The sequence below is a fragment of the Panicum virgatum genome, chromosome 4K, assembly GCF_016808335.1.
Source record: "Panicum virgatum strain AP13 chromosome 4K, P.virgatum_v5, whole genome shotgun sequence".
NCBI classification, from domain to species: domain Eukaryota; kingdom Viridiplantae; phylum Streptophyta; class Magnoliopsida; order Poales; family Poaceae; genus Panicum; species Panicum virgatum.
Genome location: NC_053139.1, coordinates 39,945,066 through 39,967,031, shown reverse-complemented (window position 1 = coordinate 39,967,031; position 21,966 = coordinate 39,945,066). Strand labels below are relative to the sequence as shown.

At 49.2% G+C, this 21,966-nt stretch overlaps 3 protein-coding genes across 3 annotated transcripts; 1 reads left to right on the top strand and 2 right to left on the bottom strand.

Moving 5' to 3' along the window:
- Positions 1-3,954: 3,954 nt before the first annotated feature.
- On the bottom strand, positions 3,955-6,141 carry LOC120705219 (inhibitor of growth protein 4-like). Its single transcript, XM_039989688.1, has 5 exons — positions 5,698-6,141; positions 5,394-5,465; positions 4,886-4,949; positions 4,384-4,634; positions 3,955-4,257 (listed from the first exon to the last, which is right to left on the bottom strand). The coding sequence occupies exons 1-5, from the start codon at positions 5,938-5,940 to the stop codon at positions 4,183-4,185; spliced, it is 705 nt and encodes a 234-aa protein (XP_039845622.1). The 5' UTR covers positions 5,941-6,141; the 3' UTR covers positions 3,955-4,182.
- A 7,514-nt stretch (positions 6,142-13,655) lies between these two features.
- On the bottom strand, positions 13,656-14,255 carry LOC120702220 (AP2/ERF and B3 domain-containing protein Os01g0141000-like). The gene has a single exon (XM_039985946.1). It carries the CDS (start codon positions 14,253-14,255, stop codon positions 13,656-13,658), a length of 600 nt encoding a protein of 199 aa, XP_039841880.1.
- Positions 14,256-17,134: 2,879 nt separating this feature from the next.
- On the top strand, positions 17,135-20,008 carry LOC120703989 (oxygen-evolving enhancer protein 2, chloroplastic-like). The gene is made up of 3 exons (XM_039988228.1): positions 17,135-19,007; positions 19,139-19,422; positions 19,539-20,008. Exons 1-3 carry the CDS (start codon positions 18,776-18,778, stop codon positions 19,797-19,799), a joined length of 777 nt encoding a protein of 258 aa, XP_039844162.1. The 5' UTR covers positions 17,135-18,775; the 3' UTR covers positions 19,800-20,008.
- The last annotated feature ends 1,958 nt before the right edge of the window (positions 20,009-21,966 follow it).

Sequence of the window (21,966 nt, the reverse complement as noted above, 5' to 3'; positions counted from 1 at the left end):
TGGGCGACAGGACCTAAATGTAAAAAAAATTATATTTAGGTCCTGGCGCCCAAGGCGCATTAAACAGTGAACTTATAAAATCGATATAAAATCGTAGAAAAATCGGAAAAATACAAACTCAACTGTTCTGGATTCTATGAAATAATATCTACAACTTTTGTTACATAAAGTTTTTCATTTGATTGGCATATGCAAGGAAGCATACCAACTATGGACAACGAAAAAAGGGAAAAAGAAAGAGAAAGCCGAGCCAACAAACATCAACGAACCCCCCCTCCTAACATATATTTGCATACTCGCCCAAATGACAATCACATGCCTCTCATAGGAATAAATCAACTAAATAGACATATTTGTAATTTGGTAATAGTTAAGGATCCTTTTGAAAATTTACCAAATTTTGTTTTGCATCCCCTTCCTTGTCCCACCACCTTCTGCAAAAGGGGGGCAGATTTCTTCTTCCCCAAGATTCGGCTCTTCCCAAATATTTTGGGTTTTATCTAAAATTTTATATAGACATGGTCCATATAGTCTTATTTGCTACCACGAGTTGGCTCAGTTCCCTATCCTTGGCACATGGGCCAATTCCTGATGGGCCTATCTCCACAAACCATCATCTTTTAGGCTGGCTCTTTTCCGATCTAATCCCCTCTTGGGCCTAGGCCATCGGAGTCCAACCCATTTAGGGTTTGCCGTAGCTGGGAGTCCTCGGTGAGTGGCGTCGGCAGTTGACATGTGGCAATACTGTGCACAAAGCTAGGAGGCCTAGACAATGGCTCAGCTTACCAAAGCAGTGAGGGAGTAGGCCCACATGGGATCTAGCTACCTCATTGGCCAACTTTCATAGAGGGCAGAAGCATGAAGGCACGTGCACATCGTCCCAAAAGGAATGGAAATGGGGTAGCTTTCACACCATCATATACACAAATAGTTGCCAGGTAACGTATGACCTACTCTCACATCCCCTAAGGCAGAAGACGATGGTGTGACAATGGTGAAGTGGAGTCTTAGAGCTCTTCCGTCCCTCCATGGTGACGGTGGCATTGAGCTCAACCACCATTCATGGAGAAGGACAGCCAGAGACAAAAAACTAGCCAGGACAGGACCCGTTCGTGTCGTGGCACTACATCGGCCTCCACCAAGGTGAAGGTCAAATGATCAACGGAGGGTCGTGATTCAGTAACAGTGTTATAAGTCGTTGTCCACATCAGACATAATTAAAAACTTTTTTAATTAAAAGGGATCCGTTTTTTCATGTTCCTAGTATTTTTATAGTTATACCAATTGTTTTTGAATAAATAATATTTAGATAGGCTACATTTTTGTAAAAAAATGATACCATTTTCATATTTTTCTAATATAAAATGAATTAGTTTTGATTTTTCAGATCTAATCACTTTATATTTTTTTAAAATAGATGGGTCAAATTTGTCTGATTTCGATAGTTGGAGTTTTTGTTATCTGATGTTATAGTTGAAGGTTGAAAATCGGACAATTGAAGGTTGAAAATCGGACAATTGTGCTAATTCGAGGGTGAAAATTAGACTTTTGTCTAATTCTAAAATTATGTTGCTAGTAAAAATATTGGCACGCTAACACAAGTATTAACTTGGAAAGCATACAAGAGAATGAACAAGATAATAATCATATGGAAAATGCTGCATAAAACATTAGATTCGTAGAATAAACATTACTTTGGTAGCATACAAGAGAATGAACATGATATGGCCTGGTGTGCAGTTGGTTTCTTTTATTGCAACTGCTTATGTACGCACAATTAGTTATTTGCTCACACGCATAATTTTCATGTTAGCATTGCAAAAACTCCAACAAATATTTCCTCAAAAAAAACTCCAACAAATATCATCAATATTATTGTTTATTCTAAAAATTTGGTCAAACCTGGAATATTTAATTTAGTATAAAACTGAAATCCATATGAATCCATTCGGCTGTGATGGTTCTATAGCTGCAACAGCCAGCAAGTCTTGCAACAGCCAGCAAGTCTTGCCACAGTAGATGTGCCCTGCTGGCTGCAAGCTGTACATTTATGGACATTAAGAGTAATACGTTATACTAGTATTATTTAATGCCTGCTTGGTTGGCTTCCAATTTTTTTCCCAGCCAAAACTAAGGCATGTCTGTTTGATGAGATTTTGTGCAACGTGAGCTATATATGTTAGTATAGATCATGTGTGCTATACCTCTAAACTAGAAGAAAAGAAGCAAGAAAAAGAGAAGAAGCTAGCAAGCTCATGGGCTTCATATATATATATATATATATATATATATATATATATATATATATATATATATATATATATATATATATATATATATATATATATATATATATATGGACGTGGTAACAGGCTTAGCAAGGCATGCGTGCATGTTTCTCCTGGACTGACGATGCATATGTATTCAAGACCTATGCAATACACGTATTGCCGTCTCAAGCTGCTGCCGGGCTCGCGGGGCAGCCTTCGTGGCCTTGAACGTTCTAGTGGCCCACGTCACAGTGAGCTACGGCAAATCCATGTGGTCACCGACGGCCATCTTGATTGGTCACGACTTCAGTACGTAGATATTGTTGTTCAACTTGATTGGATAAGAAGGAAGTAACCAACCTGCGGATTTGGGTTCCACAAACCTACGGCGGCGGCACTTGATGAGCCCTGTTACCCTAGCTGCCTAGAGGTGCCTGTATAAAGCCCGTGCCTCTCTCACGTAAGGGGTCTTCTTTTTCCCCGAGGAGGGCAGCCGGCGGGCGAAGGAGCTAGGGGCGAGGCGCGCCCCCGGCCGATCAGCGGAGCAGCGCTGCCCTGCTGCTTGCCATCCACGTCTACATCGGCTCATGGATCAAGAATCCATCTAGAGGAACAAGACGGGAAGGAGGAGGAGCAAAGATGGCCTGCACCACATCCATGGGTGGGCACCGCTAATGATCTTCCCTTTGTTTCTTCTCTTAGCAGCACGTATAGATGGGTGGGTGCTGGAGCCGCACAAGCCTACCCCTGAAGATGTCATCCCGGCCTCAATGGAGTCGCCACGTTCACGGCCGTTCGAGGAGGTGCCGCTCCCCCGTTCGAGGAGGTGCGGCTCCCCGTCACAGCATGATAGGGCTCGAGGTCGTCCGAGCGGCGGCGTCCGTCGAGGAGCCCACGCCGGCGTCCGCACCACGCCTGGAGCTTGCATGCACAGAGGAGACGCGTAGGGAAAATCGAGAGAGGAGGTCGCGCATGCGCCTTCGCCTGCCGATCTGCATCACCCAAGTCCCGGAGAGGCCGAGGAACAGGCCAAGCGATGAGGAGATGGCCATGGCGCCGCCGTTCGTCTTTGGAGGCGCGTGGAGGGGCCAACAAGTTGATGACGAAGTGCAGCCTGGCGAGGAGGCTGGCACTTCACGTTCAAGTCCGGCTGCCGAACCGACGACGATAGCGCCGAGAAGACAATGAGGCGCAATGACAAGGCCGGCGCCGCATGATCAAGCCGGGCCACCGAACCAACGACAGCGCAGCGGCGACGAGGCCAGCGCTGCACGTTCAAGCCCGGCACTAACCCGATCACTACTACAGCCACCCCTATCACCGTCGGTTCTTAAACTCCATCACCAACGGTTTTGGGTACCGTTGGATTTAAGTCGTTGGTGATAGCAGGGCCATCACTGCCGGTTCTAGAACCGTTGGTGATGGGGACATCAACACCGCCGGTTCGTATCTGGAACCGTCGGTGATGGGGACATCAACACCGCCGGTTTAAGACATGAACCGGCGGTGAAGACCTTTTTTCCCATAAAAAAAATATTTTCATATAATAATATTGCATCATTGTGGAACACATCATTTGCTGAAGAACAAGCAGATTCAGTTATTAGCTTAACTGAATTATATTAGGTAATCTCATCTCATTATTTAAACATGCATTCAACCTATCAGCTACTACTAAGCTAGCTAGGTTCAATAGCACAATATATGTTTGCAGTCCAAATTCAAACATACCACAGAGCATGAAATGAAAACAATATATGTTTGAAGTGAACGCTAAATTTTGTTGTTTGAAATGAAAACAAAGAAGTCTTAAAATCCCAGCAAAACCACCTCAGTAAAAGTTTTAAGCCTTATCTGAGATCTGACAAGCTTATAATTGAAATGAAACTATAATTTAACTCTGACAAATAACTCATGAGTCATGATTATCTGGCACCAAACAACTTACATTCTCATTGTCATAGGCAATCATATCACCATATGAAACCTGGAATACCAATGATTAATAATAATTTTATTCAGCGAGCATTTGTGGAAAAAGAATTTAGATAACATGCACATATAAGTTCCAGGAAATATTAAGAGGTCTATTGTTTCAAAAATCAAAACTCACCTGGTGGCATATACAATACGTCGGTTCATTTGGATCAATCATTTGATCCACATCCATAGATGTACCTGCTTTCTTGCTGCTACCTGGAGGGGGCATTAAATCGAAGTCCATACCCCTTTCCCTGTCCCACTCTCTCTCTCTAAATTTCTTTGATGATTGAGGTGTACTGAAACCAAGCCTCCTTTTCTCATCTCTGCTAACCACCGGAACTGGAGGAAGGACAGGAGGCTCATCTGGAGGTATCTTTCCTTCTGCAATTGAGAGGGAGAGATCAATAATCCGTTTGACAAATAACTAAGAATGGCATCCCACAATAATCACCCCGTTCGGCAGGCTGGAGCTGGAGGCTGGAGCTGGAGTTGTGTGAGAGAAAAACACTGTTGCCTGGCTGGTGGCTGGAGACTGGAACTGGAGTTGTGTGAGAAGAAAATACTGTAGAGGCTGGAGGCTGTCCACCAGCCGAACGGGGTAAATGTCTAAAATCTGCCTTGATTGCTAATACCATGCTTTAAATCTTCTGCAAACTGGCCCAGGTCTTCATCAAGGCGTTTGATATGGCTCTCTATCTGTACAATAATGTCCAAGGTGCTTATAATTAGATATCCACACAAAGCAAGTGACTCAAAAAAATGGTAAGACTAAAAACTCCAATTCTGGATCAAGCTCAGGAGTAATAGCATACATTGAACTCACCAGTCAAATGGGAGGAGGATTCTAGATAGATACCTCCATATATGGGTATAACATATGATTATAAATATTTAACCTTAGATATATGGTGGCATATCAAATAATATGAATCGCATGAGGCTTTTCATAACATATTCAAATTTAATTTCATCTTGCTTATCGTTTTTCTATAAATTCAGTTGCTACTTGCATTTGAATTTGTGTAACTAATAACTGTTAAAACTCAGATCATATCAGTGGTTACAAACACAAACAGAAGAGAAGCAAAAATACAAACACAATTCTTCAAAAAAAACGAAGAAATGGAGAGAAATCATCACCATGTGCCCTGTCGTCGAGCTCGCGCATGGTGGAGAGGATCCTCTGCAGGTCGCCGGCCAAGGTGCTCGAGTCTGCACGATTCCAAACACAAAACCGCTGCAGGCCCCTCCTTTTGACACTCGAAGCACAGCCGAAGGTATGGAGACGAATCCAACCTCTCCCAGGAATAATTCCGGGCTGAAAAGGAAAGCACCAAGATCCGAGCACCCACCCATTGGTAGAGCGCACAGGATCCGACAGTTCCACTAGGGATCGAGCAAGGAGGGGCGCCAATCGAGTCCCAACCTCAGTGATTATTATTACCTCTAATGCGGACTCGAGTCGCGCGGCGAGCTGCGCCTTGCGGTCCCTGCCGAATTGGAGCGCGGCGGAGAGGCTCCAGAGGCGGGCGAGCTCCTGCTGCAGGTCCTCCCAGTGGATGACCTTGGGATCGCCGATGCCCTCGACCTCGCTGGGCGGCAGGATCACCCAGCCGTCCTCCTCCTCCGGCGGGGGCGAGGGCGGGGGAGGCTCAGGGGCGGCGGACGACGGGCCCGGATCCTCCATCGCGGGGGGTCATGTCCGCGGGTGGGGGTTCGGGCGGAAGAGCGAGCACGGCATGGGCGGGCGGTGGGGGCTCGTGGTGTTGTGGTAGGGACTGGTGGGAGGCGTCGGCCGTTGTCGTCGGGTTGGGGACGAGGGAGGAGGACGGGGCGGAGGGCCGGCGCCGCCGCCATGGGAGGGCGCGGGAGGAGGAAGGGGAATGGGGAGGAGGGCGGCGCCACGAGGGAGGGAGGGCTGTGGGCGGACGCCAGGGGGAGGAAAAAATACCGGAGAGAGAGAGGGAGGGGAGAATGAAAAAAAATAGGTGGAGAACACATCACCGCCGGGTCATATTACAACCGGCGGTGATATGTTAGCATCACCGCCGGTTCGAAACAAACCGGCGGTGATAGGGCGTTTGCGATGATGTATTCTGTAGTAGTGGATGATGATGCTATGAAGACGCCGAAGCACGGGTGCTACACATCCAAGCCTGGCGCCGAACTGACGATGGCGCAGCCACGAAGATGCCGTCGTGCTAATGATCTGAGGAGCTGTCCAACCAGCCTTTGGCCAAGAAGCTAAGCCTGCTGATCTACGGGGACGTGCACAGGGGCGGATCCAACGTGGAGGTAGAGGGTGCCAAAGCGCACCCAATATTTTTTTAATCTTAGATAAAGTGGAGGAAGAAGAAAAGAAGAAAGAATAAAAAGAAAATGAGAGAAGGGAGGAGGAGGAAGAAGAAGAAATAAACTCTCTAAATCCAACTCTTCGATAAAAAATAAATAAATCCAACTCTTGGATACGCCACTGGACGTGCATGTGTCCCTGCCATGTATGCACATGCATGTGCTGGGTGGACGGCGGAGACACGGATCGGAGGCGCTCCCAAGACCGACGTTTGCACCATGCCAGTGGCGGCCTGCCCGAGTCCTGGCCCCTCACCATCCGTTGTTGCTGCCAGGAGCCGACGACAAGCTGGAGTCAAGGGGCCGGCGGCTGGAGGCGCTATACGTGCCCGGAGCCTTGCGTGGATGGAATTCCCCAGGCGATTTAGTGTGCATCGTCGAACCACTTCGGCTCGGCAGTCGGCAGGTAGCGGCCGTACTCCTCTACGTCGACGACCACCTCAGCTCGGCCGTCGGCAGAGCGGCAGCACTTGGCGGACCGGCGGCACCCCTCATCATCGACGACCACTTTGGCTCGGCCACCGGCGGTGTAGCGGCCGCACCCCTCGTCGTCAACATCCACCTCAGCTTAATCGCCAAGCGGAGCTGCGGCACCCGGCCGTCCTGCTCGTCGTCCACGCCAACGCCGATGTATCATCGCTGCCCGGAGACGCGAAGCTGCCGAGCGCGGACGCAGTGCCGTGCCATCGTGCCAATGCCTCGCTCACTCCCTCGCGCTGGCAGCCAGAGGCACATGAGCATGCAGGAGCTTCGCTTGTGCACAGGCGTGGCCGTGTGGGAGATGCAACTGGCCAATCAACAGCAAGCAAAGTAACGTACCTTGCATGCACATGCATGTAAACGTCCTGGGCTCAAGCAAAAGGACTAGCACGGCTACTTGAAGACATTGGCAAGTGGAGCACAGTCAAGTGCCCATTCGCAAGTGGAGCACCGTCAAGTGCCCAGTTAATTTGTGCTCTCACGGTTCTACCTCAATTTGGGGAGCTGTCCATCTCGACGATCATGCCGTCGATCCACTACAAGGTTCACGACTACCTCTACCACGCTCAAGCTGCCGCGACATCGACTCGGTCTAGCTCACACGTCCATGCATCGTCAACATACCTCTACTACGACTACAACGCCGTTCGAGACCGACGAAGCCGAACGACACGGACAAGCACCGCTGATGCTCCAGCTGTGCTATATCAGCTCATGGACACCGACGAGGCCATAGACGATGCCCACATCTACACCACCACCATCATCATGCATGGAGAACGTGAAGCGAAGACTGAAGACGACGACCACATCAGCTTAATCGGAGGTGCTCCAGCAAGCGAGTCTTGCGGAGGTAATTAACCAGGAGCTTCTCGAGGCCCTGGGAACCAGAAGACCGCATCGCCCAAGTCAGATCTGCCCAGCGGCGGCAGGCTATGGAGCGCACATATGTATGGAAATCTGTATTTGTATTTTATAAAATATGAATAAATTTTGTGTTCCCTATCACTACTAGAAACGACGCCTTAGGCACCGGTTGAAGATGTGCTTAGGCACCGGTTTTACAACTGGTACCCCCAAACCGAGACCATTGGCCTCAGTCAAGGACACCAGGTTTTTCACCCGGTGCCTTAGACATCCATTGGTACCGGTTGGAAAGACCAACCGGTACCAAAGCATTTTTGGCAAACAAAAAAAATAAAAGCAGGCATCCTGCTGCCGGCGCTCGGGCCCGGAGCTTCGCCTCGTCACCGTCGCCGCTCCTACTGCCGCGCTCCGAGCCGCTTGTGGCCGCCGCTCCTGCTGCCGCGCTCGGGCCCGGAGCTCCGCCGCCGAGATCTACCCTCCTCCCTTGGCCGCCGAGATCCACCCTCCTCCCTTGGCCGCCGATATCCGCCTTCCTCCCTTGGCCGTCGCCGCTCCTGCTGCCGCGCTCGGGCCCGCTCAAGCAACAGGGAGGAGGGGAGAGAGAGGAGACAGCACGGCGTGCGCGTACGTTGAGGTTGTCGGGGAAGAAGGCCGGGGCGAGGACGCGGTGGTGGAGCGCCCACTTGTTGCCGTGGAGGCTGATGAGGCCGTCGCCCTCGAGCTGCCGGACCACGGGGTGCACCTCGTAGCGGTCGAACGCGTCCGCGCGCGTCAGGAGGATCTCGCGCACTAGCTCCGGGTCCGCCACCGTCAGCCGCGGAGTCGGCCCAAACCAGATCAGGAACATCAGCCCTGCACCGCCGCCATTAATCGATCGATCGATCACCACTCCGGAGCTGGACAAGCAAGCGAATCGTTCGTTACCATAGATCTTCCTCCAGTAGTGGTAGAAGGCGAGCACCCGGGGGAGCGCGTCGTGCGAGTCCGGCAGCGACATGGGCTTGGCGGCGGCCTCCGCCATGAGCGCGACCATCTCTGTGACGCAGCCGAGGAGGAGCCGGTACGGCAGGCCCCGCACGCCCTGCCGCGCGAAGTGCGCCTCCAGCCGCCGTGGGCGCCACCAGAGCGCGTCCGCCACCCTCGCCGCCACGTGCAGGAGGAGGAGGAGGAGCAGGCACGCTCCTGCCGCTCCGCCGTCGGGGGTAGGCCGCTCCTCGGCCCTGCCCCTCCGCCGCCGGCCCGTGCGCGGCGGCGAACTCCAGGAGGCGGCGCGGGTGCTCGCCGGTGCAGGGAGGAGGGGAGGGGGCGGAGCAAGGAGGGGCGGCGTGCGTGGGAGAGAGAGGGAGGAAGGAGAGAGAGTGACCGGGGAGAGAGATGAGAGCTCATCAGGTGCCGACAGTGAGAGACTTTAAAATTTCGCGAGTTGGGAGCACAAGTACCTAATGCATGCATTGGCACCGGGTCATGATTTTACCCGGTGCTAATGTCTGCTCTAAAGGCACCGGGTCGTGCCATTACCCGGTGCCATTCATGTATAGTCTAATTGGAACCGGCTCATGGTATTAATTGGTACCTTTGATATTCAATTGGTACCGGTTTCTAACGCGGCGCAACTTTCCGGCGCTTGGCGCAGGCCAAAAGTACCGGCTATTGCTACCACCGGTACCAATGTCTAGTATCAGTACCGGTTGCAATATGAGCTGGTACTTTTGGCCTGGACCTTTGGCTTGTTTTCCAGTAGTGTATCTTTTGTTTCTCTTGTGTATTTCTATATACACTGGCACGCCCGCATCTTTATTTTCCATGCAGAGAAAATCTTTTATGATTTTTTCTCTCAAAACAATGTCAATTAAATTTGACTATCATTGGTTCGTATCTAAAAATTAGCACTTCAATACTTATGACCATATCATGGCAGATCACTATAAACTTCTTAAACCTTACGAGAGAGAAAAGAAGTACCAATGTTATATTTAGGCACTAAACTAAATGAATATCTAAAATTATTTGCCCACACTTTAGCATGTCCTGATTTTAGCAAGCCATGCATGATATTCGCTTGCATTGCCATGATTTTGGTTAAGCAAAATTTAACATCCAACCAAAAAAAAGCGTCTAATTGCAGTAATTAAGTTTTGGTCCAATTTTGAATTTGGCTCCAGCCTGGAATTTTCTGGGACTGCGCCTGGTGGCAGGTGCACTGCCAAGACCGTCTCCCCTGTGCCTGCCAGATGTGCAGCCGACGTAGTGGATGTCCCAGGGTTCGCCTGCGGTTCAAGCACAGGCGAAACGAACGGCCGGCTGGCCACGCCATGTCGATGGCCTGCCAAGCGCGCTGAGGCGGTGGCGGCGCGCGGCCGCTGGGCTGCTCCTGCAGACCTGCCCGGGCGCCGCTTCCTCGAGTTAATCGAGTCAAACGATCGTGACGACATCCTTGTTCGGCATCTGCTAGATAGATGTTACGTTGTCCGGCGCGCGGCTTTGCTTTCGTCAGTGGCTGGTGGGTGCTCCATCATCGGTGGCGAGGCAATGCCAGCAGCACGCAGCACTCCCCCGCGCGCACCAGCCAACCCCCGTGATAAATTCTCTTTCTCTCGGTAATAAAAGATGAAGTGCATGGTGAATGAGATATAGACAAATGTAGTCCAAGTTATGGATAGTCAAGTTATGCACGGATGAGGAAACAATTTGGTAACAAGGGTTGGGAAAGTAAAATGGAATTTTGTGTATAAGAGATGAGAGAGTTATTTGAGAGCGCTAGGATTAGAAGAGGAAAAAAATTCCAAGTATAAGACATGGGTATCTAAATTTGCACCGCGTAAATCGCGCATTTTTCACGAGTAACGACATGCGGTAAAATGTGTCGTGTGCTGTCATCCAGCGAGTCACGAAGATGCCGCTACGACTGTTTACGCCGTATACGGCACTCAGTCCCTATATATACCCCTAGCGGCCCGAACAAACGAATCGACACCCCTTTTCCCTCTATCCGCCGCCTCTCACCTCTTCCCCCTTCTCGCTACAACCCTAGCTGAGAACGAACCAAATCCCACTTCGCCTTCTCGATTCCCCCATCTTAGCTCATCACCGAAGCGAATTCGCGTTGAAATCCATCAGCCAAAATCTCTACTGGACCGAATCATATAGAATCAAGGCTATCATCTCCAGTACTACAAAAGGGATTAGCCTAAAATTCGACGGTTCGCAAGTTTTGTGATGTCGATCGAGGAAGGTTATATTTCAAGCCTCATCAACAACATGAAGAATCATACAGTCATCTACAAGCAGATCTGGTAAGAACCATGTTCGGACTCTTTTCCCGATTTGTTTATTTCAGCGGGGATGGATTTCTATATAGAACTAACTCTATCATCTCTGGTGATACAAAGGGGGTAGAAACCTCAAGTTTGACGACAAACATCGGTCACAGCTCTGTGAGATTGAGGAAGTTATATCCCTAGCGTCATCGACAACATGAAGAAATATCCTATCGTCTGCAAGTCACATCTGGTACGAACCCTATCGGATCTTTCTTTTGAATTGCTTATTTCAGTGGAGATGGATTTTTATATATCTAGATCTTGTTAGTCGACTGATTATGGTTTTCATCCACTAGAAAAAGAAAAACATTACTTGGCAACATGCTGGAAAATAATGAAATGGGCAAGAGATGAGAGAGTTATTTGAGAGTACTAGTGTTAGGAGAGAAAAAATCCAAGTATGAGACACGATATCTTTATTTGTGGTTCCTAAATGGCGTTTCATGAGTAATAGTATCCGGGTTAGTGTGATTTGTGCTGTCATCCATATTAGAGCGAGTCACGAGAATGATGCTACAACGACTGTTATGTTGTATACGGCTTTTAGTCCTATATATACCTCTAGCAAGCCTGAACAAACGCATCGACACCTTATTTCCCCTCTATCCACCATCTCTCACCTCTTCCCTTCTCGCTACAACCCTAGCAATCAACCAAATCCCGCTTCGCCTCCTTCGTTCCTCAATCCTAGCCCATCATCGATGCGCGTTGGCGAAGAAACTACATGAAGCTCCATCTCTATTGGCCGGAATTATATAGAATCAATGTTATCATCTTTAGTACTACACAAGGGGTCTAGAACCTCAAATTTGATGATTCGCATAGGTCAAAGTTTTGTGACATAGAGGAAGGTTATAAGCCAGCATCATCAATGGCATGAAGAATCATCCTGTCATATATCTACACGCAGATCTAGTAAGAACCATCTTCGGCTCGATTCGCTTGTGGATGGATCTCTATATAGAACTAACTTTATTTGTATAATCTCTAGTACTACAAAAGGGGACTGAGACCTCAGATTCACTGACAAACAAAGCTGTGTTAAGTCGAGGGAGGTTATATTTCTAGCCTCATTGATAATACTAGCATTTTGCCCGTGCGTTGCTACGGATAATATAAATTTTACCCATAAATATATGGGCCCAATAATTTTTTCGGTGGAAACTCCATGTACAACATGTACCGTGACCGCGTGAGGTATTAATTGTCCGGATTTTGATTGTATTGGAATTCATATTGATTTGTTCAAGTTCCTATTAGGATTCTGATTGATTTATTTGGATTCTGATTAGAATTCTGATTGATGGATTGTGGGCCCACCTGTCAATAACATAGGTGGACCAAACCAACGTACCAAACCAAAAATTTGGGTGGAAACCTTACTCGCTTTAGTAATAAAGTATAGATGAAGAAATATCCTCACATCTACAAGCCACATCTAGTAATAACCCGATTCGGAACCCTTTTCCCAATTTTCTTTATCTTTGTGGGGACAAAATACAAAATATCTTAATCTTTGTTAGTTGATTGATTGCGGTTTTCGTCATCAACCAAATAAAAACTTGTGAAATCATGGCCCCAATATGATGTTTATTAGAGGTTTGCACACAAGCTCTGATTAGTCGGGGGAACGGTTTGATTTCCTACAGGATTGCTTGCGCCTTCACCGTTGGTAACAAAAGAACAAGCTTTTCCATTTTTCTTAACAAATGGTCCGCTTCTCCACTTTTTAACTGAAAGCACGTAGAGCCTGTGCAGATTTAAACCAGATAATCATTGGCTCCGTCTCTAAGAACACAAATCGTCTATCCTTTTCTTGTCCAGGTTTTCTCACGTTTCGTCCCCTACTGCCAAACAAAGAAAAGGTAGTACTTTTAGCGTTAAATGAAAAACTGCTAAAGATATTTTGGAATACTAGGTGACAAGTAATGTATGCTAATTTGGAAGCACACAATGAAGAACATATTGTTTGGAAGAAAACGGCCGCTATGATGATCAGGCTGCTAAAAAACGACTGCAGTTAGTTTTTTTTTTCTTTTTTTTACCGCGATGTTCTACTTTTATGTGTATGCAGTGAGTTTTTTTTCAGACACGGAGAAATTCAAACCAAGTTACATTATAACATAGAAAATAAACTCATACTGTTGTGACATTCCACGGTCGATCAGGAGACCAAACACAAGTCCAGGTAATTAAACAGAAACACATACGATACGACACGACACGACATTATAGAAAGACTACGACGACATTATAGAAATACGGTAAATAAGATAACATGTCGAAGGAACAAAGTCGCTGCCGACGCGCACGCAGTCACCGGTCGGTCACGCTCGTCCACTTCGCCATGGCACGGCCACTGCCTCCCCCCACTGCGTGCACTTCACCAGAAGAAGGCGCGCGTAGCAGACGAGGACGACGCGCCGTCGTCGGTGAAGTTGTCCCCGACCACGGCCTGATCAGGCTCGATCAGGCGCTCCGGGGCGGCGGCCGAGGGGGACAGCGACGCGCCGCCGACGGGCCCGGCGCTGCTCGCCGGACGGTTGAGCTCGGGCGCCGCGGCGTAGGCGCTTGGCAGGAGGGTCACCTCAAAGAACGGGCCGTCATAGGCTGCGGCGTAGATGGCGGCGGCGGGGGAGGACGGAGTGGCCGCGTGCCGGTACGTGAACACCGCGCGCTGCTGGCGCTGCGGCTGTGCCGCCGCGCCCGCCGGCGCCAGCGCAGGCGCCGCCCAGTGGGGAAAGGGCACCTGCGCACGGGGCGCCGGCTGCTGCTGCTGCTGGCGCGCGGCAGGCTCCTGATCAGCGCGCGCCGCCCGCACGAGATCCTCGAGCGCCCCAACCGCGGCTGACAGCGCCGTAGGCCGCCGCCGCGCCGCGGGGTCGGGGAAGTTGGGCCTGGCCCAGCGCCCCAGCACGCGCCGCGCCGCGGCGTCGTAGGCGTGCGCGGCCTCCTCGGGCGTCGCGTACGACCCCAGCCACATCGCCCGCTTGCCCGCGGGGTTCCACACCACGGCGCCGTACCTGTTGCCGCGCCGCTGCACGCCGCGGTACCTCCGCGGCGGCGGCAGCGGCGCGTCCCCGCGCGCGCGCCGCTCGTTCCGCGCCGCGGCCGCCGCCTCCCTCGCCAGCTCGATGACGCTGCCGCCCGGCATCGATCTCCTCTCTCTCCCCCTGGCCTGGTGCGCGCTGCTAGCTGTGCCGGTGTCTGATGTGACGAGCGCCGATGTGACAGGAGTTCGCGTGTTGTTATAGAGGCAGGCAGGGCCGGGGGAGGGGGCGCTCGGCTCGCCACGGCCGCTCTCGCGCGTCGCGTGTCCCGATCGAAGCCAGTTCAGGCAGGCAGCCACGCGCCCACGCCGCCCAGCAGCGCGCGCCCACGGCTCTCGCGCTCGTCGCGTCACTCCACTCGACCACCCTCGCGTGCCGCGCTTGTTCCGTTCCGTCCCCCGGGTCGCGCGAGCGGTTTTTCCCCAGCGTCCGGCCACTTGCGCGAGTCAAACAAAGATAGTGATGGTGTCGCTCGCGAAACAGGAGGCTGGGGATGACGTCCGGCGCGGCCGGTTTGCTTGAGCTGGTGGTGCTCGGTCGGTGGCAAAGGGCATTGCCGGCATCTCATCACTGCATTGGAAGGGGAGAGGAAGGAGAAATGGATGTGTGTGACTATGAGAGAAGACATTGTGTGTTGACTCGTGTCAAGCTTCATGAGAAAGCCCAGCATCTCTTGGATTCTTTGTTTTCTTCATAAAAGCGTACATATCCTGGCAATGGCTAGGCAAGTTTCCCCACCACTATCTACTTCATTTTTTTTGTTTACTTCCGAGTTATTACCTTTTTTTAGATAATGGAAAGAGTTTCGGCTTCGTCCCCTTGCCAGGAGGAAATCAGTCCGTACATTCTTACACGCAGTAGATCAACACTACTACTAAACCGGGTTCAAAAAGAGTACGTATAGGATCACAAGCCAATCCGTAAACTAAACGGCCAATCATGTTGCTAGTTATTATTTGTATCAATAGTCCAATATTTTTAACAGCTTTTCATTAGACTCTAGTTGCTTGTTTTTCTTCTTTTGAAAAAAAAAACAAAGTTACTAGCTTTTATTTGTTTGGCGAGAGGATACGCAACGCGAGAAATCTAAACAAGAAAGGGTACACGGTTTGTGTTCAGAGGTAGAACCAATATCCGTCTATAAAAAGAGAAATAGTAGGTGACTCTATGCATGCTTTCCGGTCAAAGTCGAGAAGTGAACTCTTCCCGAATGAATGGGAAAGCTGGATCAAACGGTGAATGTGCAAAATTTCGTATTGGAAACTAAACCATACATTTTTCCCGTCCCTTAGCTTTCGTTCGTATCCTCAAACCGAATCAGGGCTTACTTGTGTGCAAAGCTCCGCCCATAAATCAGAGAATGAGCTGGTGGAATTATATTTGTACGTACTGGAAAAAATCGGGCCAAAGATTTCACATGTTTTTTTGGTGTATGAGAATCTCAAGTCGGTCTATACACATACTACACCAAACTGAAATCTGATTGAACAAGTAGTACTGTGTATGAAAATCCAAGTCGTCGGTCTACAGATATAGCAGTAGTAGTGTGTATAGCAGATCTCATTTCATTATTCTGATTGAACATCTGGTTTGCAGGTCCAAATCTATGGTTGTTTTTAACCACTGTCACGCAGATTTTAATTAAATGTATGGTTTTTGAAAGGATTGCAACACTGTTTTCATTGTTGTTTTTTTGGGAGTATGCATTTGCTTGGCGGTTGGCAGCCAAGGAAATAACTATTTAGCTTGGCGGTTGATGTGCCCTCCAGGGAAATAACTTTCCTTAGCTGTCGACGGCTGCCAAGAAAATTTATATCATTGGCTGTTGACGGCTGCCAAGAAAAGTTATATCTCGAGAATTTGTCGACTCAGTCTTCGAAGATGCTTATAGGGGTAGCGTTTACGTAATGTGTTCATAGAGGTGTGAGTATGCGTGCGTTGTGAGTGTCTGAGTTGTACTGTGTAATCTCAAAAAAAGTTAGATTCTTGACGGTTATAACATTTTCTTGGCGTGTTTACAATTTTGATGTAGACCTATTTTACTTGGCAGCCAAATCGCCAAGAAAATAATTCTTGGCGGTTGGCAGCCAAGATAATTGAATTTTCCCGGCTCTCTATCTTGATGGATATTGCTTGGTGGCCACCATTTTCTTAGCGGTTTTTGGAGACCAAGGCAATTCTGTTTTGGTGTAGTGACATGCCCAAGGTTGTCCGGGTCATGATATGAATCATAGAATTTTATGATGCCACAATTCTTCAGAGGCGAAGCAATCCAGATACCACCAAGCATTATAATAATTTTCATAGTATGTTAGTTCTAGAAGAGGCTTTTTTTAGATCAGTAGGATCTTATTTAGGATCTCAATCCAATGGAAAACTTTAGCAACATATCTAAAGTTGGGTAATTTCTATGAGAAGCTGAAATTTGTCGGTTTGTTCATATGTTTTTCCTAATTTTCTTGTTGCGATTCGTTAAAGTAATTTGATAATTGACGTATGAAAACTTCTGAATGGTTGAGAAGAGACAAAATATTATTTAAATCTAATGTGGGTTCAAAACAATGTTAATATACAGCGACGTATGAATTGTTTTGGAAACATTTGTTACCAATTTTTTACAAGCAGAGTTGTCTCGTGAAGGTGGCTTGCATTCACGTTCCAATCCAACCAGGCTGAGTTATTTAAATTGAGGTGAGTTCGGCGTGTGTTGACACCCCAATCCAAACCGCGATGTATTGTCTCATGTCTTTTTTTATTTCTTCCTAGTTATAGCCTTCTAGGGATATAACTTTACATTTTTTCTGCTATATCTATATCTATATTTTTATATATATTACTAAAGCGAGTAAGGTTTTCACCCAATTTTTTTGTTTGGTACGTTAGTTTGGTTCGCCTGTGTTTAGGGGTGGTAAAGGGCCTTGCAATTTGGCCTAGAGAATCTAAGAGCCGGGCTTTAAAAGGATCGGGCTCTAATTCTATATAATTTTGAGCTAAAATATCTAATGGTTATGGTGGGCTGTGAAGAGGTCATTAGGGCCATGACCCATTACCACCCTTACATGTGTTATTGACAGGTGGGCTTTAGTCTATCCCGTATGTGAGTCGGACCAACTCCCTTCGTCCACGACTCGATCACATAGATGCCTCAAATTAACACACGGGCACCAATACGTATCCGGTACTTATACCAATTTTGTGTGTAGCAAGGCACGGGCATAAATTGCCTAGTCAATAGAAAAACAATCATCCATCAGTATTATTCGTTAATTTTTTTTTAGCAATTAAAATCTCGCGTCGCGAGCGCACCCTCTCCCTCCACGGCTGCCACTCCGACTCGCCACATCCTAGCTGAGCTGGCGCAGCGGCGCGCACGAGGGCGCAGCCCCCCTCGCCTCCTGCATGGATCTAGGCACCGCCTGCCGGCAATCGGCTTCGTCCCGTTTATCCCTTGCTCGGGAGTTTGCTCCGATCCAGGCATCAGTCTTGGAAGATTTCGACGGAAGAGAAGAAACACGGCCCACAAAAGGATCTGCAGATGAAGATCGATCATCGTCGCGGTACCTTGCCTGCAGGACATTGGACAACTATGCCGGCCTGTACGATCGAATCGGCCTGCATTGCTTGTTCGCCCAAATTCTTCCAGCGATTCGTTTGAATCCACGTGGTAATTGATGCATGATTGCTATTCCTATTTGGTTTCTTTTTTTCCAAGAATGGTGGACGAGAGCACCAGGATAACCCGTCCCGGGGAGGCGGCCGGAGAAGGTTCCTCCAGGCGGCTAGCGAAGCCGTCGACGGCTGCGGCGGGCTGCTGCGGGAGCAGTCGAATGTGGCCGTCCCCCTGCAGTACTACAGAGGAGCCGGGTGGCCGGCTCGTCGGTCCCCCGCGGCGAACGGAGCCGAGCACAGCGGACGTGGGAGACTGCGCAGCGCGGGCGTCCACGCGGCAGGAATCGAGAGCCGGTATGCACGGGCGCCGCTGGTGGTCCGCTACCTTGCGCCGCGCCGGCCCCCGTCCCCGCCGTCCGCGGCCGCCCCAGCAGCGTGCGGGCGTGGAGGGAGCTCCGGGAGAGATAGAGAGGTCGGAAACAGAGAGAAAGAGAGGAGGTTGGAGAGAGGGAGCTCGGGGAGGACGAGAGCTCCGCGCCGGCCAAAAGCAAAATGCTGTGCGGAGGTAGAGGAGCAAGACAAGGTGGAGACCGGAGAGGAGAGTCGGACACGAACCAGCATCGCCCAAACATCGCGATCTGACGTGGCCCAATGACGCGTCGCGTAGCCTTATCCTCTGATCCAAACTCCATCCGCCTGCCGCCCAGCCCAGCCGACGCCGACCCCACCGTGGCACCGCCCCCCTCCTCTCGTTAACACTCGTAGCGCCCGGCGCATCCACAGCTAGCTCTTCCAGAGGAGACCGGGAGTCGCAGGAGGCCAGGACCAGGAGCAGCAGCGAGCCATGGCGTCCACCACCTGCTTCCTCCACCAGTCCTCCGCCCGCTTCGGCGCCGCCGCGTCGGCGCGCCCCCAGCAGGCGCCGCGGGCCCAGCAGCTCGCGTGCAGGGCGCAGAAGCTGGACGCCGCCGAGGGCGACGCCGCGGTCACCCGCCGCGCCGCGCTCACGCTCCTCGCGGGCGCCGCCGCCGTCGGCGCCAAGGTGAACCCCGCCGCCGCTGCCTACGGAGAAGCAGGTAATAACAAGCTTATTAGCGTTCTTGATCGATGGATTTGAGACGCCACACGCCAGCTTCGTTCGATCTATCTTAGCTCTTAGCTATTAATTGGCTTGACGGATGCAAATATATATCAATCGCGCTCGCAGCCAACGTGTTCGGGAAGCCCAAGACGAACACGGACTTCATGGCCTACAGCGGCGACGGCTTCAAGCTGTTGATCCCGTCCAAGTGGAACCCCAGCAAGGAGCGCGAGTTCCCCGGCCAGGTGCTCCGCTACGAGGACAACTTCGACGCCAACAGCAACGTCTCCGTCATCGTCCAGCCCACCACCAAGAAGACCATCACCGACTACGGCTCGCCCGAGGAGTTCCTCGCCCAGGTCGACTACCTCCTCGGCAAGCAGGCCTACGCCGGCAAGACGGACTCCGAGGTTCGTAGCTAGCTTACTTCGCATGCATCTGCTGATCGATCGATTCTCCGGCCGGCGACCTCCGCTGATCCGGCGACGTACGGCTACTTAATTACCCGCGGTGCTTGCGCGTGCAGGGCGGGTTCGAGACCGACGCGGTGGCCACGGCCAACATCCTCGAGAGCTCGGCGCCGGTGGTGGACGGGAAGCAGTACTACAGCGTGTCCGTGCTGACCAGGACGGCCGACGGCGACGAGGGCGGCAAGCACCAGCTCATCACGGCCACCGTCTCGGACGGCAAGCTCTACATCTGCAAGGCGCAGGCCGGCGACAAGAGGTGGTTCAAGGGAGCCAGGAAGGGCGTCGAGAAGGCAGCCAGCTCCTTCAGCGTCGCATGAGCACGCACCATCTGTGTGTCGGCCGGAATTTGTTTCTTTTGGTTCATTCAGGAATATGCTTACGTAGATACAGAGGCTGGGCATGCCTCTGATTGTACATGAGAACAAAGACCAAGGAGAGCTCCATTTCGTCCCTGCAAGGATTGATTTCTGATCTCATCCACGATGTTTAAGAACTCCTAGTACTAATAATGCTTCGTTTTTTTGTATCTTGGTGCTCTAACCTCTAGGTAGGGGGTGCGTGATAGACTAGTACCTTCCTCTCCCATCATCTAAAAAGTAGATAGTGGTGATAGCTTCTTCCCGGAGGGGCCGGGGATTTTCTCCTCCACATTCATTCACACTGGAACATTTGGCACACGATCATGACCACCAGCTCATTGATATTTTGACATTTACAACATTACCAAAGTGTGACTAAATGGCAGCATGTTCCTATAAATATTTGTCCAAAAATGACACTATGGCCTTGTGGTGCTAACTACATTGTACCGCTCCTAGCAATACTGCCGAGGTCCATGAAGTTATTAACCGATCGATACTACTCAAAAGGAAGATATACTAACATTTTAGTTACTAATCTCTAGAATCCCAACTTTTTCGCCTTGTTCGGCTGGCGGATTCAGCCAGCCACAACAGTATTTTTATCTCACGCAAAATCAGCCCAGCCACCAACCAACCAGCCAGCCAACTGTATTTTCCTCTCACGCGAAATCAGCCAGCCATCCAGCCAGCCAGCCAGCCGAACAAGGCTTTTGTAATCTTATTCACGTTGAGAGCCTGAAAAATAAGATGATTATGCATTGCAAAAATAATTCAACTAGTAAACAAGCTAAAGTTGTACATACAACTGAATCACAAAAGTGTGAGGCTTTGCTCCCGAGTGAGATAGTAAGTAAAATTTAACAAAAGAAGCTTGACGAATTCACTGCAGGTAGTCTTTATACTTCTAGTCATCAGGTTGTTAGAGGAACACAAAGAAAAAAAATTGTGTTAGAGGGCCCTAATGGTCCTGTTACATAAACCAAAGCCATGCTGGACCTAGCAGGTGACTTTTATAAGAACCTCTTTGGTTTTGAGAAGAAGTTGGAGGTTAACCATGATGACTCCTTTTGGAATGATAATGAAAAGATTACTAGAATTGAAAATGAGATGGTTGAAGCTCTTTTTTCAGAATCTGAAATTAAAGAAGTAGTCTTTGATTCCTATGTTGATGGGGCACCTTGCCCGGATGAATTCTCTTTCCTTTTCTACCAACATTTTTGGGACCTGATTAAACAGGATCTAATGTCTCTTTTCAAGCTTTTTGAAATGGGGGAGTTGAACCTATATAGGCTTAACTATACCATAATTACTCTCATCACAAAACAAAATGAGGCTAAACATCTTAAGAAGTTTAGACCAATTAGCCTTATAAACTGTAATTCTAAATTTTTTGCCAAAGCTATGAACAATAGATTAATTAAAATCGTTGATATGTTAATCTCCTCAAATCATCCTGCTTTTATCAAAGGGAGGTATATCTTGGAAAGCGTAGTCTGCACACGAAATTGTTCATGATATTTTCAGAAAACACGAGTAAGGGGTCATTCTTAAACTTGAATATGAGAAAACGTATGATAGAGTGCGCTGGGAGTTCTTGGGGAAGATGTTAATCTCAAGAGGCTTTGGGCATAAGTGGAGAATGTGAATTGGGAAAGTCGTACGTGGCAGCTCCATTTGTGTCAGGATTAATATGAAAATGGAGAGTACTTTAAACCTGGTAAAGGCCTTCACCAAGGGGATCCTTTATCCCCTCTCCTTTTTAATCTGGTTCCTAATGTGTTCACAAAAATACTAGTAAAAGCAGTCAGAGAGCAGCTAATTACTGGTTTGCTCCCGGATGTTAGTGGGGGGCATTGTTGGCCTCCAATATGCTGACGATACTTTACTTTTTCTTAATAATGATTTACACTAGGCTAGGAATTTAAAATGGATTTTGGTCTGCTTTGAGCAATTTTCTGGCCTAAAGATTAATTATGAAAAAAATGATCTTCTCACTATGGGTATGGAGGAGGAAGAGGAAAACAACATGGCTAAGATTTTTTGCTGTGAGTTCCCTTTTAAGTACATGGGTGTTCCTCCTCACCATAATTGTCAGAGAAAAGAAGATTTGCCACCAATAGTT

Bases quoted from the DNA above. Each gene is read 5' to 3' on its own strand.
- LOC120703989 (XM_039988228.1), top strand. From the start codon at position 18,776: ATGGCGTCCACCACCTGCTTCCTCCACCAGTCCTCCGCCCGCTTCGGC. The intron at 19,008-19,138 runs GTAATAACAAGC...TCGCGCTCGCAG, and splicing joins CGCTGCCTACGGAGAAGCAG to CCAACGTGTTCGGGAAGCCC. The intron at 19,423-19,538 runs GTTCGTAGCTAG...TTGCGCGTGCAG, and splicing joins CCGGCAAGACGGACTCCGAG to GGCGGGTTCGAGACCGACGC.
- LOC120705219 (XM_039989688.1), bottom strand. From the start codon at position 5,940: ATGGAGGATCCGGGCCCGTCGTCCGCCGCCCCTGAGCCTCCCCCGCCC. The intron at 4,635-4,885 runs GTATTAGCAATC...TCTCAATTGCAG, and splicing joins TGCAGAAGATTTAAAGCATG to AAGGAAAGATACCTCCAGAT. The intron at 4,258-4,383 runs GTGAGTTTTGAT...TTGGTATTCCAG, and splicing joins CGTATTGTATATGCCACCAG to GTTTCATATGGTGATATGAT.
- LOC120702220 (XM_039985946.1), bottom strand. From the start codon at position 14,255: ATGTGGCTGGGGTCGTACGCGACGCCCGAGGAGGCCGCGCACGCCTAC.